At 35.5% G+C, this 20,915-nt stretch overlaps 1 protein-coding gene across 37 annotated transcripts in view; it reads left to right on the top strand.

The window, feature by feature from the left end:
• PTPRD (protein tyrosine phosphatase receptor type D) overlaps positions 1-20,915 on the top strand; it is a 2,176,041-nt gene that overhangs the window by 1,863,807 nt on the left and 291,319 nt on the right. For all 37 annotated transcript variants that reach the window (XM_072841294.1, XM_072841327.1, XM_072841326.1 and 34 more), the window contains 2 exons: positions 1,422-1,567; positions 5,064-5,205. In XM_072841294.1, the coding sequence (XP_072697395.1) occupies positions 1,422-1,567; positions 5,064-5,205 (288 nt within the window). The remainder of the gene's footprint in view (positions 1-1,421; positions 1,568-5,063; positions 5,206-20,915) is intronic.

Below are 20,915 nucleotides of genomic sequence, written 5' to 3'. Positions count from 1 at the left end.
GCAAGCCAGCAGGAGGATCATGTGGGAAACATGAAAACAAGGCAGAGAAAATAATGGGGATGAGAAAATAGTGATGAACTTTGTTTTTTTTTTTTCTTAAAATCTAAGGATTATTTTTAAATAAATGTTAGCTACAGTTGCTTAAAACTATTTTTCAATAACATTTAACTGAAAAAGAGTATGAGAGAAACTTTATAATAGGGATAAGAAAATGAAAAAGTAAGATGATTCTAAATTAAAAAATTCTAATTGCAGCATAGTTGCAAAAACTGAAGGATGTGAGAAAAATGTAAAGATGTAGGAAAAATAATGACTATACCTCCCCCCCAAGTAGCAACAGTTTGTCCCATCTTTTTGGGGTGCATTTTCTTTACTATCTGATATCCCTTGTATTAATTGTGTCTGATGCTTTTGTTGTTTATCTTTGAATCGTAAGTATTTCTCACATAACACTATTTGTATGACTTGTATCATCATGCTGTAATACATTTCACTGTCAATTCCAATTTTATTTCATATTTAGGGTACTTATGGTCTTTGCTAAATAAATAGCATAATGAATATTTTTGTGCATAAATAACATCTCCATTTTATTTAAATCCATATGATAGATTTCTAGATCTAGAAATGCAGTATGGATAATAATTGGGTTTTGAAGAGAAAGGGTGAATGTTAGGAACATTTCAAGGAAGTAGAGAACATTTAAAAAGCCCCTAACTTCTAGCCTTTCACCTTTAGGATTCTTAAAGTCTACATCTTCCTTTACAGAAATTCCTTTTTTTCCTCCTATGATTTTGGGGACTTTTTGACTCATTTTTAATGCAAATTATGAAGTTAAGTTTTAAGTAAGACAGAGCACAGTATCTGGGCAAGGAGTCACTTTACCATTTTTCCCTATTTCTGTTTCTTGCCAAACCTTCTAATTCAGGGCTATATTTCTTGTCTCTTTAAAATTTCCTAGAATTTCTCTTAAATGTCACTAATTTTAATGGCTTAGCAGTGGCAGCACTGCTTTCTGGCAGCACCCTGATAATGGCATCAAAGCAAAGAGCTAAAATTTTACTCACTTTGATTGATGAGCTCATTTTGTTACAGAGGACAAATTGGATTTTTTTTTTATACTGGTAATAAAAATTAATGTGTGATGTTGCTTTTCGGATGTTATTGGATCTCTGCCTTAATACAGATTTCAGCAATAAAAACACTAGCGGATAACTTGACCAGAAAGTTACCTCCCTCCCCTTTAAACTACCCTTAAAAGTAAAGGTCCTTTTCTAATTTTCTTTATCCTGGTGTGTGCGTATATGTTTGTGCGCATTGGCCTCAATGAAGTCGAGGGCTGTAGGGGATGCAGTGGCAATGGGGATGGTGTGTGTTTCAATTTTCCATCTAATTGTGATGTTTATTTCTTGTTATTTCAGCACCTCCAAGGTTTACGAGAACTCCTGTTGACCAGACTGGGGTCTCTGGCGGAGTTGCCTCTTTCATTTGCCAAGCTACAGGAGACCCAAGACCTAAAATTGTCTGGAACAAAAAAGGAAAGAAAGTCAGCAATCAGAGATTTGAGGTATTAGGTCCATTGTTCTGTTTCTCTGGGGGAAAAGTGTATCTGCTGTATCTTTGGCTTATATATTACTTGCTTGTTTTACTCTAGTATGAAGTACCCTAATCACGGAGATATGGCAATCTTTTTGTTGCTTGTATTGGAAAACTTAGTTCTAAATGGCTTTTAGAAAAAGAGTTTGTGGGTTCAGGTGATTCCCTTTTGTATTTGATTGTACCAGGCTCCGTGTCTAACATCCATTTGTTAGCCTCATTATCAGACTGTTTCCCCTGAAGATTGCAGTATGGTAGTCTCACATCCTCCCACAACCAAGTCTAGAAGATGGGTGAAAGCTTCCTCTGCTGTCAGCTCTTACTGAGTTACTTGCTTATCCTTGGACTAGTGTATATGGACAACTTGATGGTACGAACCAACTAATTTAAGTTAATCAGAACCTACCTCTGGTGCTAGGAATGAGGTCAGTTCCATCCAACCCCACTCTTGGAATGGGGAAGCAGTATTTTCCCATCTGGGACTCACATGCCTCTTACAAGAAAGAAGGGGAATGGATGTTGGGCAGCAAATGAAGTTGCCCACAGCACCTCACACCTGTGTTTTACAAACACCATGAACTAAAATGAGAAGTTAGCTCCAGTAACTGGTCTCAGAACTACTCTGGAGGAACATACCAAGGTGATATTGCAGTTAATCCTTTGAGTAAATCACTCAAGAAAGCTGTGTGACTTGACAATGATGAAGCATAAAACAGATATTTTTGAGTGTTTTTAAGGAGACTAATGTTTCAGAAAGTTGCTTGTTTTGGAGGCGAAAAATCGGTAATAAGCTATGCAGAGAAAAATTGGAAGAAGCACACAATACAATGCCTGAAATTTAAGACATGAAGAGAATAGTTTGATTCTTAGAGAGTACAAATCTTCCAGTCTGCCCCAAATTGTAAAACTCACCTTCTCTTATCTGAGTTCCTGACATACTTCATGGCCTAAATCACTGTTTGGCAAAGGTAAGGCAATTTCTAGTTAAAAGAAACAGAGCAAGTACAAAATTCAGAACATTTTGATTTTACTCACTTTTTAAAAATCAGTTTTCACAGAGTAATAAATGGTCCAAGTACCTTATAAAGGGTATAATTAAGGGAGTGAATGGGTGATGGGCACTGGGGGTTATTCTGTATGTTAGTAAATTGAACACCAATAAAAAATAAATTAAAAAAAAAAGAAAAAAAAGGGTATAATTAATTACACTGGTAAAAGTAAAAATGTAGATTGTAGTTTACATATGATAACTTTAAAATTATGTTTGTTTGAAAATCAAATACCAACAGTGATTAAACATAAAAAACATCTTAATCTTTGAGAAATGTTTCCTATATCATGTGGAAAATGATGTGTGTGTGATCCTTACTACAAATTTATTTTAGTTTAGATGAAATTGAAATTTTTTTATCAAAGAGGTGTTTGACATCATACTTGCCTGGCAGTAGGTTCTTAACAAAATCTTGTAACAAAGATTAAATTATAATAGTAAGCATTTCAAAGCATGAGCTTTGCTCGTTATGTAATTCCTGATGAGAATCATATAAACAGTCAAGGAAAATTATTTTTACATGAGGCACGTGCATCAAGACGTGAGTCTTGGGTTGAGAATCCTTAAGATCTGTAATGTATTTTTTTTTTTTTTTTGGTTTGCTAGTTTATAAAGGCTATGAGCGCTCTAAGACCTATTTTGCTGCTTGTATCTCCAGTGGCAAATACAATGCCTGGCATAGAGTAAGTAGGTAGAGCACAATCAGTACTGGGGATTAAAACTGGAAATTACAGCACTAGCATGTGTCATGTAGTATAGTGTTTGGTGAACGAGGATAGGTCTAACTGTGGCAAATAGTCCAGAAATGTAAACATACAGTGACACAAGTAATCAAACGTTGTTAAGAGGGTAGGTTCTAAGCCTTCTCATCACAGGAAGAAATCTTTTTTTCCTTTTTATTGTATCTATATGAAATAATGGATGTTAATTAAACCTGTTGTAATAATCATTTCACAATACATGTAAATCAAACCATCATGTTATATGCCTTAGACCTTGTACAGTGATGTTTGCCCATTATTTCTCAATAAAACTGGAAAAAACTTAAAATTCAAATTGGCATTAAGGATATTTAAACCTTTCTCTACATGAAGCCATGATATATATATATATATATCATGAGATACCTATATATCTATATAGATAGATAGATGTATGATTATGATATATTTGACAAAGATTCTAATAACTATGAAACTTTTTTCTCCCATCACGCACAGTGGATTCATTCTAAAATATATGCTTAATAGAGCATTAATAGAGTTGCAAATAAATTGTAGTACTTTGGGAAGTGGGACACTTTGGCTGTCTCTGTGAATTTAAAGCATAAATAGAATGCAGAAAGTACCTAAGGTGGATATATTTTAAAAACATTCGATCTTTCTTCCATAGGTTGGCATAAACACATTTATGCACAAAATCTGGGATTGAGCAACCCAATAAATGTATTTGCAAGGTATTCTCAATTCATAATTTAGGCACATGGAACTCTTAGTCATAGGGAAATGCAAAAAACCTCACCAAAACCAGAAGGCAGCTGGAAGAACACATTGAGCAGCTGGAAGAACACAGCACAGTTCTAGAAAAGATGAGTAGAGGACTCCCACAGCTTCATAGCCATATTTATCAATCTCATCATCATCATCATTATCACCTTTTAAAGTAGTACTTGAATTAGCTGACAAATATCTAGGATTGCTAAGCTGTTTCAGAGTACAGTCCATAATGATAGTGAATTCAGGCTTACTCTTTAGGACATTAATTTTCTGCCCGGTGAAGCAAGCCTCCATTTTACAGCAAGAATGCCTCCAAAATGCAGAAAATGCTAAGCTAGAACAAATACTGGAATGATTTATAGCAAAATTAATGCATGCCATCAGTCTCTTGGGTTGTGAAAGCCATCTCATTGGCTGCCTAAGTATTAGATTTATGCAGTTTCTCTTCATGGTTTGCTCATCTAAACTATTCAGGATGAAACACTTTAAACCAGAAGAGCTGTCTGTGGTGGTATGCACTATGTCTTCACCTTACAATCCAATTATTGAGTAGACCCACAAATGTGTACATGCTGTCAGAGATAGAATAATTTGAGGTTATCCATTAGAGCAACAAGTCTCTGGCGAAATTACTAGGGTCAAATTGTCCTAGATACACATAATAGAATATTTTCACGAGTAGACTCTGGATGGTTTACAGTAGACTTTGCATTTGTAGTTGCATGTCTTTCCCTTTGCTCAGAAGAAGATTCCTTAAATTAAACGAGATACTCTGTTTCACCACTATGTATCAAAATTCAGTCTTAAAATGATGCTGTGTTTATTCTGAGCCTAAAGACTGCTTCACCACTGTATTAAGGTTTAGCTTAGAGGTAGACCATTGTAACAACACCTGTGACAGCTATTGTTTCCTCTAATAGGTAATAGAGTTTGACGATGGATCTGGATCAGTTCTCAGAATACAGCCCTTACGGACTCCGCGGGATGAGGCCATTTATGAATGTGTGGCCTCAAATAACGTGGGAGAAATAAGTGTATCCACTAGACTCACAGTTTTGCGTGGTAAGTACTCAAGTACAAAGTTGTAGCTTGTGTCATTTTTGAAATTCTGTATCCCTGATGTTCTTTTGTAGGACCACTAAAAAGATTAGAGTTGTCATGACGCTTAAATGGAAAATGAATTTAAATGCAATGTTTATAAGGGTGAAACTTTTAAACAGAGAGTGTGTGCCTTTTCTCATGGGTCTTGAAGAATGCTATCCAGGGAGGGAAAAGAAAATATCAGAGAAATGCTGAATTCCAATGCCAGAAAGCATCATGAATTTGGTAGAGTACCTAGAAAGGAAACAGGACGTGCTAGTCTTTTCATGTTAGTTAGCATTGTTTGTGTATGGATTTTTTTGTACCAGGATTGGCCATTACTTTTTACAGATTACCACAGTTGACACTGATGTTTTCAAATTAAAGGGGCATCCTCTACCTAAAGATGAGTTCCTCATAAATGGAGGAATTGAGGAAAGCAAAGGCACCTTTTGTCTCTACATAAAAATATGTTTTTATTTCATTCTTTTATATTTCTGGAACTAACATCTGTTAATGCAAAGTGAGTGAAAACAGTGTGTCTCCTTCTGTGTTTCCTGCTACATGGCTTATGCAGTTTGACCAAAGTCTGAGATGACTTTCCAAAACTCCAATATAGTGGGTCTGCTTTCTAGACTTTCTTTAGAATGGCAGTACTAGAGAATAAAGGCTGGTGATTAATAATACTAGGTTATGTATCTCTACATCAACATTTTGTGTTTTGTTTGTTCTTTGTGTTTTGCTTTGAACTTCACTTCACGATTCCACCACATACGAGAATAGACTTTCTTAAGATGAAGGGAAGTGGAAAAGAGGGATCAAAATTTCATTACCACAGAGGAATATAACATGGATTAAGATAATTTGTTGTCCACTCTGTGTTTCCCATTGTGGGATGTATTTACTTTGTATGTTTTATAAAATAAAAAACATTTCCTTCTATATCTTTGATAATCTTTGATTACCAAAATCACTTAGTTAATCCAAGAAGCCTAGAAATTGAGATTATTTACTTACATATCTTAAAATATGTCTCAAATAATGTAGATATCTTACTAAATATCAGGAGAAATACTGAACAACTGGATATAGATATTTTAAATGCATGTAACAAAATGATGCTTAAAAACAAATAAATCAGATTTGAGCTACATTTCTATCCATTATGAGAAGCTATGTTTATACACAAAATTCACATACTCCTGTAAACACATTGAGATGTTGATAAAATATCTGCAAATAAACTAAATGCATGGTTAGGCTGGCAAATGAGGAAGAAGTTTCCAGGTGCTAAAAAACAAAGAGAAAATCTCCAGAGGGATCCCTGGGTGGCGCAGCGGTTTGGCGCCTGCCTTTGGCCCAGGGCGCGATCCTGGAGACCCGGGATCGAATCCCACGTCGGGCTCCCGGTGCATGGAGCCTGCTTCTCCCTCTGCCTGTGTCTCTGCCTCTCTCTCTCTCTCTCTCTGACTATCATAAATAAATAAAAATTAAAAAAAAAAAAAAAGAAAAAAAAAAAAAAAAAGAAAATCTCCAGAGAATAGACAATAATAACCAAAAGGACTATATGTTTTAGGGCTGAGTTTTAGATCTGCAACAACACATAGGCCTATATAAAATAAAATGCAAGTAGGAAGAGCTAGACCAGCTTTTTGCATAAAGGTAAGAATTCTAGCACTGCTATAGTGGAACACTCAGAACCTAGAAGTGAACACAAAAACTGGTCAGATAACAGTGACTCTCACAGAGTGTGGAACAGGCCGCCATGTAAGTACTCAGCCCACAGAGATGCCCCCACAATTCAGGATATGCAACCCCAGAGAAGGTCATTCATACCCAGGTGGGCTTGTAATTACCAATTCTAAAGCTTTCATGCAAGTTCTAATTCATGAAGGACAGTGAGCCCAATCAAGGAGAGTAGAACTCATAGTCTCTGAACTATAGATAATTGAACCACATGACTGGGTTTGGAAATAAATGTATTTTAAATGTATGAAAAGGTAATAGAAAGCTTGAAACCTCTCAGGCAAGAATAAGATATTAAGGGGGAAAAAAAAGAGCAGATGGGAGTTAGAGTCAGATTTTAGAATTGGAAGGAATCTTAGAGACTATGTTTATAAAGACTATAATATGTACCTCAAATTGCATGCACATTTCTGTGTACATGTACATATATATACACGTACATTTACATGTACATTTACATTTTATGTACATTTATATACATATATGTACATTTACATGTACATTTAAATTACATGTACATTTGTGTGTACATGTATATATATATTCCATGTTCACTCAGACTTAGCAGGATATATATATCCATGTTCACTCAGACTTAGCAGGTCTGAAAATTGTAGAATAGTTTCTTCAGGTGAACAGTTGAAGCAAACTCAGACTTATTTGTTGATCTTTTAAAATTTAAATCTTCATTTCTTCACCTAGTTTAGAACTAATGCTATATATAGACATTATGTTACAAAGGTACAATAAAATAAAATTTATCAAACACTTTTTTTTAACCTTCTAACTTTCATGAATTCACTCTTTACAAAGGAATAGTGACAATCATTTGGCTTGATTTAATCTTTATGCGTTGATGAAGAGATTAGCAAAAACTTGGGAGGAAAATAATCACTTTACTTAGACTTTCACATGGATTTATGTTTTCCTGCCTCCCAATCTGATTAGGGTCCCCTGTTTCATCTACTTTTACTCAAGAGCTCCCCCATAAAATAAATACACGTGAGAATTTTTATATGATCTTGACTTTCTGTGTGCATAGCTGTCATATGTGAATATATTTGTATGAAAATTTATGATTCTAGTAAAGATAGTAAAACCTTTTTTTAAGACTATGTTTAGTAATTTTGGAAATGTTTCATGAGAAAAACACAAAGGTATTTTAGAAAATGGAAAAGTAGTCTAAACATAACTTAGAATACTTTTCATATATCCCTGTGGGATAAAATAAATGGGTTGGGAATTATCTTTATTCCCTTTAGAGCTACCTCCTTGTTTAAAATTTCTAAATAACTATAATGCTCTTAAGAATAGTCTTGAAAAAAATTCCATTAGTAAAATCAGATTTGAAGCTTATGAACATGGTGAAGAGTTAATTAAAATGAATGTGAAGAATTTCATACTATACTTGGTGAGTTCTGTGCCCATTTTAAGTTCCCTTGCTTTTGCAGATCACCTTGGCAGATGCTCAAGCTCTGTGCTCTACCGTTGGTGAAACTGCCGTACACTTTGAGCCAGGGCCTCACATCAGATGCCCATTTCATCCACATGGGTCATTTACTTTTTCCTTACTTTGCTGACAATGCCAAAAATGTGCCAACTGTCATCATGGGTTTTGTCTAAGTAGACTGGATGGAGATCACTAATTTATTTCACACAGGCTACTAGAGAACCTAATTAATTGGAGATTTAAACATCTGAACTGTATGGCTAATGCAGAAGACATTGAAATAATACTCTGACCACCCATGTGCATTAAAGGGAGTATTTCAGGGGAAACTTTCCCTCTGTAGCTCTCTTCAAATTACCATAGCTCTGAAAAACTGTTTTCATAAGGAAGGATAACCACAAGCTCAGGCTGAGCATGCCGTGGAATGAGATATTTAGGCAATTACCACTTATGCACTGTGCACTGTAGTTCTTAGTAGAAGTAGTAGGAGAATGGGGAGTGGAATGCAGCACTTGTGGCCTCCAGGTCATATTTTATTTTTTTGGCTGCCCTGCCTATGGAAACCAGCAAAAACCAGCTCCCTCATTCTGCAGTACTAGGATGCTGATGTATCTCTTGTACACGTGTTTTCCCTCTTGAGCAGAACTTTAAGTGAAGGCTTCGATGTCACTGAGAGGTTATAAAGAGCTGACACTTGCCTAATTGTAGAATTTGAAGGTCTTTAGATTACAAATTAGGCTTTGAAGGGCACAAGTAGAACCAGAGAGGGTGCCTTAAGAAAAGGATCATTATCTGGATGGGTTTAGTTCTTTCTGAATCTTTGGTTTACTGGTCATAATTTCTTACTAACCAAAGGTTGTCAGGGGGAAATCATGTAGTATAAATTATATAATGATAACTAGGAATGAAAATGTTCTCTCGGGTACGTGGTATCAGCCCCTGGGCAGGGGGAAGGGGGAAATGAGATTTTGCCAATTTTGCATCCAACTGTCTAACTAAATGTCATGTTTCTTTTTTTAAAAGAGATTTTATTTATTTATTCATGAGAGACAGAGACAGAGACAGAGACAGAGATACAGGCAGAGGGAGAAGCAAGCTCCATCCAGGGAGCCGGATGTGAGACTCGATCCTGGGTCTCCAGGATCATGCCCTGGGCTGAAGGCGGCACTAAACCACTGTGAGCCAATCGGGCTGCCCCGTGTTTCTTGAATGTAGACATTTTTCAAGCAGTATTCAGAAAATATTCATATTATTGTCATCCAACACAGCATGTAATACATTATTTATTTAAGTTTAGCAGATTATTTTTGAAGATTTGTCCATTCCCAAATAGCACTACCCCCAAAACTACCACCAGCACTACCGCAACAAAACAGGGCATAATATATAACACTGTCACTCTCACCTACCTATTGGAAACTTGCTTTCTCGTAGAACACATATAAATTAAAATTATTGCCTAAAAAGATAACCAAATGTGAGATAATTTCATCACCTAGTTTTGCAGGTGTATTTTATGAAATTATGTTTGTGTTTACTCTGCACAAGTGCATCTTATTTTATGAATGGTCACCATCAAGACATAAGACAATATACAAAGTTCCTAAGTCTTGGTCACAGGTATTACAGGTCCAGCTCTCACTCTGTCCCAAAATAGTTGTGGCATCTTGAGCAAATGTGTTAACTTCCCTACTTCCCTATTCTTCTTCTTCTTCATTATCTTCACGAGCACAGAGAAGCAAAGACATCCGCCTGGATCACTGAGATCTCTTTTCTCTAGCTTCCTGTACTTCGGTAACATGCCTATTTGAGCAGCCACCTCTTGCGAGGTGGAAAAAATATGCTCCCTGAAGGTGACTGTAACTGAGATAGTAAAACACCAGTGAGCAGTTGGGTGAGACAGAGAAGGCATCTCATTGGGAAATGGAGAGAAATGTTTGCATAATATGTCGGTTTCAAAAAATGTAAGCCATTATAGCAGTTGTTAAAAAAAGAAAACAACAACTTTTACAATCTTTCAGGGAGAAGGCAGTCGACTATCTCCACCATTGTGCAGTACCCTGTGATCAGAATTAGCATGTTCATTACAGTCTCATTTTATTAATGCCTCTTTTTGAAGATGAACACAGTTGTCCCCGCTGTGAAAATGGTACTTTGCTGTTTATGTTCTAAAGTGGTCTCGGCTGGGGATCCAGGCTAGGAACATTAAAGAACAAAGCACAGCTGCTTGACTGTCAACACAAAAGGATTTTTATGAAAGACTGAAACAAAAGGAAGGGTGGCCAACACAGAACAAACTTGCTGACAATTATGGTACTGAGTGAAGATGACTTGAAAAGGCTTATAAAATAGTTGAGTAGTTGGAATAAATTGATAACAACATGGTAAAGCCTTTCTGTGTACTCCACTGCCTTACGGAGCCACATAACTACTCAGAAACGTCTGAGTTTCGGTAGTGTGATCTTGAGTACTTAAAAATAACTGTTCTTTACATATTAGTGTTCATCAAGGCAGGAGCCCACGTGCACAGGTCCATGGGAGACTGTTGTAAGCAAAGACATGAAAACTGATAATATGGGGGGGGGGGGAAGTACACTTGTGAGCTGAGGTTTTTTCCTGTTTCCTTATGATCAGTCTTTTAAAGACCATTCTGTTGGTGATGGATGTTGCGTTCTTTGAATCATTATCACTAGTTTTTCCACACTGGGATTATATCTTAAAGGACACAGAGAGAATGGCTGCACTTGTAAATCATTGCATCTAAGTGATAAAATTTTTTCTTCTTTTGGCTTCCGATTATCTTTAACAATTTTAAAATGAATATTAAGTCATGTGAGTATTTGCTATAGATTGACTATTAGTGGCACTGTGGAAATGTCGATTTGGGAGGGAATTTGGCTTACTTAGCCTCATCTCTTATTTTTGATATAAGAAACTAAAGTCTAAAGAGTTTGAAATGATTTGTTTTCTTGGTCATACAGCTGAGATTTTCTTTGGGTTTCACCCAGTCAGAAATAATCCCTGCCCTATTATGTTGTGACAATGTATTCTAGCCCTTGGGTTATTTACTTTTGGTGTATTTATAAAAGATATTTTCCTGGAAGAATACAATATTCTTTCAGCTGATCAGCTACAGACAAGTATGACATGAAAGACAACAGTGCTAATGTGCCATGGGTGTGCAAAGTGTGGAAAAATCCTACCTTGATGATGCATAAATAAGAAATTGCTAAATATTTGGCAGTAGATACAAGTGGGTTCTCCAGAGAGAAGAATGAGTGTATGTATATACATACCTAAACACACACACACACACACACACACACACACACATATATATATATATATGATTTATTATAAGGAGATGGTTCATACTATTAAGAAGTCTCTCCCAAGATCTGCAGAATAAGTAGGTAAGCTGGAGGCCTCAGAGCTGATGATATAGTCTAAAAGTAGGCAGGCTTGAAACTCAGGAAGAGCCAAGGTTTCAGGATGAGCCTGAAGACAGGAATAAGCTAGTGTCTCATTTGGAAGGCAATTAAGCAGGAGGAATTCTCTTAGTGAGAGGAGGGTCATCCTTTTTATTCTATTCAGATCTTCAACTGATTGCATGAGATCCACTCATATTAGGATAGGCAATCTTCTTTACTGGCTCTATTGATTTAAATCTTAACCTCATCCAAACCCCTTACAGTAACATTCAGGGTAAGCTTGGGCTAAATATCTGGACATCTTATGGCCCATTCAAGGTGACACATGAAATTAACCATCACAAGTGGGTATAAACTATAGTACCTCGAATAGAGTAGAAGTAAAAAAGAGTAATAGAAGAAAATGAGGTTGGGACATGCTTCATTGGCTAAAGAGAGCAAACTACACAAGCAGGAAATCATGTGACTAAGTTAACATAAACGGTCTCTATATGAGTTGAAATTTGCAGAGGTTTGCTAAAATACTTAAAGTAATATAGCATACAATTGACAATCCTTTATGTATAATTGATGTTTATACTGTAAAACTGAATATTTAGTTGACTTTCATTGATAAAACTTGAACAATTAAAAAAATAAAATTTCTGGCTTTCAAAATTAGTTTTATTTTAAGCTACTAATTAAGATGTAGTTTTAAAAGTTGTGCATGCATAATTTATTGGGATTTAGGGCATACATATAGCATATGCCCCGTCTAGGGTTTAATTATCAAAATCCTAATTACATGTCTCCTTAAAAGAGCATGTAACTTACTTTATATTATTAAAAACAAACAATGACTTATGAGTTAATGCTACATTAAATATAAGTATGATGGCATGCATCCTAATTTTCTTAATATACTTTATTAAATAACAGGAAATTTTATTTATTTTTTTAGTTTTATTTTATTCATTTTTTAGTTTTTTTGTATATTTTTTATTGGACTTCCATTTGCCAATATATAGCATATCACCCAGTGCTCTTGCTGTCAAGTACCCCCCTCACTGCCCATCACTCAGTCACCCCAACCCCCCGCCCACCTCCCTTTCCACTATCCCTTGTTCGTTTCCCAGAGTTAGGAGTCTCTCATGTTCTGTCTCCCTCTCTGATATTTCCCACTCATTTTCTCTCCTTTCCCCTTTAATCCCTTTCACTATTTTTTATATTTCCCAAATGAATGAAACCATGTAATGTCTGATCTTCTCCGATTGACTCACTTCACTCAGCATAATGCCCTCCAGTTCTATCCACGTTGAAGAAAATGGTGGTTATTTGTCATTTCTAATGGCTGAGTAATATTCCATTGTATACATAGACCACATCTTCTTTATCCATTCATCTTTCGATGGACACCGAGGCTCCTTCCACAGTTTGGCTGCTGTGGACATTGCTGCTATAAACATTGGGGGTGCAGGCGTCCTGCCATTTCACTGCATCTGTATCTTTGGGGTAAATCCCCAACAGTGCAATTGCTGGGTCAAAGGGTAGCTCTATTTTTAACTCTTTGAGGAACCTCCACACAGTTTTCCAGAGTGGCTGTACCAGTTCAAATTCTCACCAACAGTGCAAGAGGGTTCCCCTTTCTTCACATCCTCTCCAGCATTTGTTTCCTGTCTTGTTAATGTTCATCATTCTCACTGGTGTGAGGTGGTATCTCATTGTGGTTTTGATTTGTATTTCCTTGATGGCAAGTGATGCGGAGCATTTTCTCATGTGCTTGTTGGCCATGTCTGTGTCTTCTTTGGTGAAATTTCTGTTCATGTCTTTTGCCCATTTCATGATTGGATTGTTTGTTTCTTTGGTGTTGAGTTTAATAAGTTCTTTATATATCTTGGATACTAGCCTTTATCTGATAGGTCATTTGCAAATATCTTCTCCCATTCTGTAGGTTGTCTTTTAGTTTTGTTGACTGTTTCTTTTGCTGTGCAGAAGATTTTTATCTTGATGAAGTCCCAATAGTTCATTTTCGCTTTTGTTTCCCTTGCCTTCATAGATGTATCTTGCAAGAAGTTGCTGTGGCCAAGTTCAAAAAGGGTGTTGCCTGTGTTCTCCTCTAGGATTTTGATGGATTCTAAATAATAATAGTTGCTGAAAAATAGTTTTTTAAATTTAAAAAACTATTTTATCGGTGGTCTTTCTAAATGAAATTGTGTTTTAATTTATATGTCAAAACATTTCATGCTCTTGATTTTTAAACTTCATCCTTGCATTAAATACATATTTTCACACAATGAGTTTTTTCCTAACTAATAAATGTAGACCACCAAGTATAGCCCTGTTAATTTGTTTCTCATATTTGATGATATGTGTGTTAGGATGATAGATTTGATACTAGTTTGTGTTTTCCCAGAAGAGATCCTACATTTTAAAAAGTATAATGCCAAAAGAGCTGTTTAAAGAATGAAACTGGATCATGAGTGAGACTAGCAAAACAATATTAGCAGTTTTCAATTGACATGCACGTACTTTTTGTTTGTGTGTTTAATTCCTTGGGTATCCATGGATCTATCATTTACCAGATAAGTAGATAATCATTTATGGTAAAAAATTTTATGGCTCTTAATAAAATTAGTTATAAATTGTCAGTACTTACACATTATATAGTTAAACCAAAAATTTTGTTGGGGAGGTATATTTGTGTACATATATATGTGCATGTGTTTTTTCTACATGCAATATAGTGTATGTATGGCCTGTTTAATTTGCCTCATAGCACTTTTCACTATGTGAAATTATACTTCAGTTCTTAAAACTTTTATTTTATGTATCCTTCACCCTTTTGTGTATAAGCTCCATTGCATTTCTCTCTGGCCTAGAAATAATCCTAGCATTTCCTGGGCACCCAACAAATATTTGTGGAATGAGTGTATACATTTAAAAAGGGATATAGAGATGGTTGTGTAAACACATATGAGGCAGTAAGAGGCCATTTGGGCGGTAACTGAGATCATTATTCCCATGGACACTGTAGGATGAAGGTGAATTTGAGAACCAGAAAATCAAGACAGAAGACAGACAGAAAGGGGACTACCATGGAAACGGAGTATGGTTTGTAGCTAGATAGGCATGGGTTTATATCAAGAGTCCACTGTTTCTGACTCTATGGGATTAGACACATTACGTGAGTCTAAACTTGAGGGTCCTCATCTTTAAAGTGTAGGATAAATCCTAGCTATATTTTAGGGTTGACTTTAGAAGTTAATGACGTAAATATGTAAAACATGTGGTGCAGTGATTAAAATATAAAAGTTGCTGAAAAATAGTAATTTTTTTCCTTCTCCTTTTATCGTCCATTTGAAGCTGAGCTGTTTAGTTTAGTCCTCTTGCCCACTGTTCAATCTCCAGCATCTAAGACAGTGCCTGGCACATAGTAATTAAAAAAAATGTTCATTAAGTGAATGCATGGCTATGACTATGGAAAGGGAGGATCAATAATCCTGGAAAAGAAGTGTGCAATGGCTTTATAACACATTGCTTACCACAAATAAATGAAAATTGGCTTTGCACATGGAAATAAGCAAAAACTACATGTGTGTTACCAAGTTATTTGGAATGACTAAAGATCATGTATTGGCACAATGATCTCTAATATGCAATATCAAGAAGTTTAGCTTCATTTTTTTCCTTCTTACACTTGTGCTTAATATTGTATTAACACATAGTTCTATAGTCTTCAGAATGCTTATACATTAGTACCTAGTAGGCAATTGCGTAGACTGCCTCTGTCAGAGTAGGGTCATATTTAAAATATAACCTCAGTTCTATTACATCTGGACTATACAAAGTCACAGAATAGATAAAAACTTATAATTGTTTTTAATGTCTGCAAAAACGCAGCATCATTATGTTATATATTTTAGAGGAAGGAAGAAAATTTCATACATCAAGACACTGGGATGGCACAGTTGGTTAAGCATCCGACTCGGATTTAGCTCAGGTCATGATCTCAGAGTTCCTGAGATTGAGCCCTGCATTAAGCTCTGCACTCAGCACAGAGTTGGCTTGGGATTCTCTCCTTCTCCCTCTACCCCTCACCCTATTGGAGCTCTCTTTTTTTCTCTCTCTCTCAAATAAAATAAATAAATAAAATCTTTAAAAAAAAGTCTCCTATATCATGTCAGTATTTAAAGAGATAATAGAAAAGATATTTTGTTGCTTAGTTTTGTTTTTGTCTTTTAGATTCCACTTTTGGCATAGCAGGTGATAGAAAGTGTGGTTATGAGTTCAGGTTCTGCTAGCAAGCAGGTCTGAATTCAAATCTTGACTCCATTATTTGCTCTGTTGCTATGTACACACTTCTCAACCTCTCTGAACTTCAGCTTGTTTATTTGTCAAATGGAGATAATAAGAAAAATTGCTACCTAAACTTGAAAGATCACAGATGATCCACATAAAGCTTTTTAGCAAAGTGCTAGGCCCTCAGTAAATGTGAGTCATTGTGAATATCATTATCTTCACCAATATTATTACTACCAGTACTATTATTATAATTATCAATAAATAATTTTAAATTATTTTGATTAAAGATCACTGCCATATGTGTGAAGCAAAATTTTCTGGTGCAAGCAGAACCAATTTTCTAAGTCTAGAAAGACATATAATTTTATAGTCAGTAAGTCGGGCTGCCTTGTCCACTAAATAATCCTTTAGTCTAGATGGGTGAGCCACCAATTGACTACTTTGGCTCCACAGTCTTTTTTTTTTTTTTTTTTAAGTCAGTGGGTTTTTTTTTTATTTTCTTATTTTTTTATTTTAAAGATTTTATTTTTTTATTTTATTTATTTTATTTTTTTATTTTTATTTTATTATTTTATTTTAAAGATTTTATTTATTAGAGACACAAAGAGACAGAGAGAGAGAGGCAGAGACACAGGCAGAGGGAGAAGCAGGCTCCATGTAGAGAGCCCGACATAGGACTCGATCCGGGGTCTCCAGGATCAGGCCCTGGACTGAAGGCTGCGCTAAACCGCTGAGCCACCAGGGCTGCCCCTCCACAGAGTGTTTGAATTTGAATGTCATTCATTCCCTTATAAGTGATTGAGGAGTATAATTTGGAGAAATGAAGTGAAGCTTTTCTTTCATCCTACACAGAGTTATCTTCATGCTTAGACTGGACATTTCGAGAGGGCAGGGCTTTGTTTTGCCCAAGATTGAGCACACAGTGCCATGCTTGACACATTATAAATTTTCAGTAAATATTTGTTGATTGAGTGAACAAATGACAAGTTTAATAAAGAATTTCTAAATGTTTTGTTTTCTTCCAGAACTACTTTATCTTGGGTTTTATTTTAAAAAACTCAGAAATAATTGAATATGTATATGTTTCTTCCACATTAGAATAAGCACACAGTGCATGAAAAGCAATTTGTATTACTCATTAATTTATTGATTTGATGATATAGTTCCCCCTCATCCCAGGGATTATATTAAGGGCTGGGCATAAAAAGATAGAAAAGACTTTACTACCACCTGCCTTCAAGGAAGCTACAATCTCTTGACAAGGAACCATAATTTTAGTTATAATGACAAGGCAGTTATACATATAATACTGTGGTTGGGGATAATGAAGTCTATTTTTAGAAGTGTGTTCACAGGAATTCAGCTTATACCTTTCTAAGCTAGTCCCTGCATAAGAATTTATGTTTCCTTGAGTATCCCATCAATATGACAGTAAGGTTTGTTGAAATGTAAGATGTGTTTGACATATGAGGCCTCAAGTGACAGAAAAATTAAACTCACCTTTTTTTTCTGATGAATAAAAATGTTCTGAGGGAAAATTATATTTTATTCATAGGATGATTGGGGATATACTTTGCTTGAGTTTTGAGAAAATATGATGCAATAAAAAAAACTTAAGTCATTACCTTCAAAGTAATATTCCCATTTGTTTCTCTCTCAACTAATAGTAAAAGGGATTTTTATGGCTGCATTTACCATTTTTTATGACTCCTTTTTGCTCTAGGTGGAGATGACAAAGCATACCTAACTATGAAATGATTTTAATAAAATATCTTAAAACATTTTCTCCTTCAAAAGACTTCATTAAACAAAATTGATTTTCATAATAAAATATTTATTTATTAAAAAGATGGGAGGTGAGATGTTTTTACCCTTGAGGAAAAGTCATTAGCATATACTCCAAAACAGGAACATTCTTAGATACATTGCTTCCTAAGGCAACTTGGGTTGGAGCCCTGTACCCTAAAGGATCTTCTGTTTACACTCAGCGTTTATGCATGTCATTATATCTTATGATGACAGATCTGAATTTCCAGATATTGCAAAGCCTATTATAAACTGACATCAAGTGCTGGAGCTGATTTATTGGGGGGTCCTGTTAATCTTTGTGGCAAAGATGCATTAATAAAGTTAGCATTCAATTGGCTCAACAGCAAATGGAATTCCCTCATCTCAGTTTACAAACAGATAAATCATTGCCTAGGAGAAAGAGTCCACTCTGACTTATTTTTCACAATAATTTACCATAAACCCATGACAAAGAGCCAAGGAGGAGGTTTAATGCTAGCCAGAAGGACTGGGGTTTTGCCCAGAAAAACTGGAGCTTGGGTTAATCTTGTCCTAGTTCCCTATCAACATGTTTAAAATATGGCTCTGATAATTTAAAAAGAAACAAGATTATGTTAACATATGTTTCAAACAAGCCCGATTACATGCAGACAGAATTGATCAGGCTCGGGAGCCTTTCTTCTTATATGCTTCAGTGATAAATTCTTGGTCAAAGACCCCTACCAAACTATCAACTGTTTTCTGATGCCAGAAAATCTATCGGGAATGGTAGAGGGGAAGTAATCTGACATGGAATTGAGGTAGAGACAGATTTATCCCTGTAGCTAAGGAAGCTTCAGTGTCAAGGCTCTTGCTTGCACAATGCCTATCAAAGCCCTGGGAGGGCCCAGGAGTATTCAGTTGATTAAATGTGTTTTTTTTTTTTTCCTAAAATTTGTGAAAGTAGTATTTTTGCTTTCATTTTCATAAAGTAGGTCTCTAAAATTTTATAAACTTCAGACTTTACAAAATCTGTCTCTGTCACTGAGATAACACCAAGGGAAAGAAGATCTGCTTTCTGTTTTATATTGATAAAAAAAAAAGTCCACACGAATGCACAGATGTGAGTCTAACATGGAAGAGCTAATGTCTTTCTTGACTCATCCTCCATTATGATTAGCATTGGAATTAAAAGGATTTGCCCGATGTTTATAATCCTGAGTCCCTAAGTTTATGAAGAATATCTTAGCTTGGTTTTCTTCCTCTTCTGTTTAACATACAGTAGTACTTATGCAATGAGTGCAGTACTGCTCTATCCCAGAACAGTGGGCTGTGCACTCTTCGTAGGCATTCTGAGTAGTAACCAAACTTAATCTAGATGCTCTTATTCCTCCATTCTATTTGTTTTTTTTTATTTTATTTTTTATTTTTATTTTTTTATTTTTTTTATTTTTATTTATTTTTTTTATTATTCCTCCATTCTAAAAGGCTGTTTTTTCCCATTGCTTCTTCCATGGAATATCACCACCACTACCATCACTGAGACAAAAATTATATTTTCTGCAAGACACTATGTATACATTATCTTAATATAATCTAGTTCTAACGTTTGGTGTTATTACTTACTAAAATTTAGCAGATGGATTTCTGAGCTTATTCTCTGTGAATATATAGTCTGTGAATATATATATATAGTCTTTTCTGTCAAAGAAGAGATGAAGAGAAGTGCAGAAGTGGTGGGGGTCTGCTTCCTTCAAGGTTTCTTCTGTAAAATGAATATTTAAAAGATCTTCAGATTCCCCTTCTCAATATTGGATGGAGAAAGAAAGAGTGGAAGAGAGGAAGGAAGGAAGGAAGGAAGGAAGGAAGGAAGGAAGGAAGGAGAAAGAAAGAAAGAAAGAAAGAAAGAAAGAAAGAAAGAAAGAAAGAAAGAGAAGAAAGAAAGAAAGAAAGAAAGAAAGAAAGAAAGAAAGAAAGAAAGAAAGAAAGAAAGAAAGAAAGAAAGAGAAAAAAGGAAGGAAAGGGGAGAAAAAAGATTCCTACAGAATTAATAATCACCAAGCATGTAAGTCAGTCTGGGGATGTGTGAATTTTAGTATATAAGCATTCCCTCTATTAGATCCAGAAGATCCTTAACTCTGAAAGAGAAGACAGCTTAGTACATGATGACTACCAAGGGAGGTTCCCAGTTCACAGGAACCAAAGTTCAGAAGTTGCTTGACCGAAATCTCTTAGTATTAAATGTGATTTATTAAGGAGGTTTTCTGACTCCAAATCCCATTCTCTGGTCACTCCCTATCTTATGTTGTCTTTTAGTTGCAAAGGGTACAGTTGAGTGTAAAGAGACATGGATGAATAAGAGAGATTAGGTGTTGTTGTTGTTGTTGTTCCCTAGTAGAGGAATGAGAATGTGTGAAAAATATCTTAATAATAGTGAGAGGGGCCACTGGATTGATTGTTTAGGGGCATTTTGTCATAATCTTTGAACTTCTTCTTAACAAAGGTAGAAAGAGAGCTCTGAGAATAGGAGAGGGTGGGATGGTGTGGAATAAAGAGATGGACGCAAAGAAAATGCATTAAAACATGTGCAGTTTAAGGAAGACTTCAGGACCCCCAACAGGCTGATTTCAAGAGTGCTTCCTAAATGTCTGTCTTGTCTAACCACAGGAAATTAGAAGGTAAGCACTGGTCATGTCAGTTGTTGGAACTGAGTTGACTTTCCCTTTAAAACCTCTGGTTGATAGAGATTACCAAGATCCCTTACCACCAGTCTAATAATCTCACAAGAAAATAGTTCTCCGTCACTAAGAAAATTTTTCAGAGAATCTCTGAGCACCATTCATGACTTTGTAAACAATATATTTTCATGAAAATGAAAAGCTCAACATCAGTTTTGTTTGTTCTTATTCAATATTATCAGTTATTAGAATTGCTGAGCTAATTGGAAAATACCAAGACCTTTGTATTTATAGTCTTTATTCAGTCTTTATCAGAGAATCAGAGGCATGGTAATCTCT

Source organism: Canis lupus, chromosome 10 (genome assembly GCF_048164855.1).
Source record: "Canis lupus baileyi chromosome 10, mCanLup2.hap1, whole genome shotgun sequence".
NCBI classification, from domain to species: Eukaryota; Metazoa; Chordata; class Mammalia; order Carnivora; family Canidae; genus Canis; species Canis lupus.
Note: the sequence above shows the minus strand (reverse complement) of the source record. Positions and strands in the feature narration are given on the sequence as shown.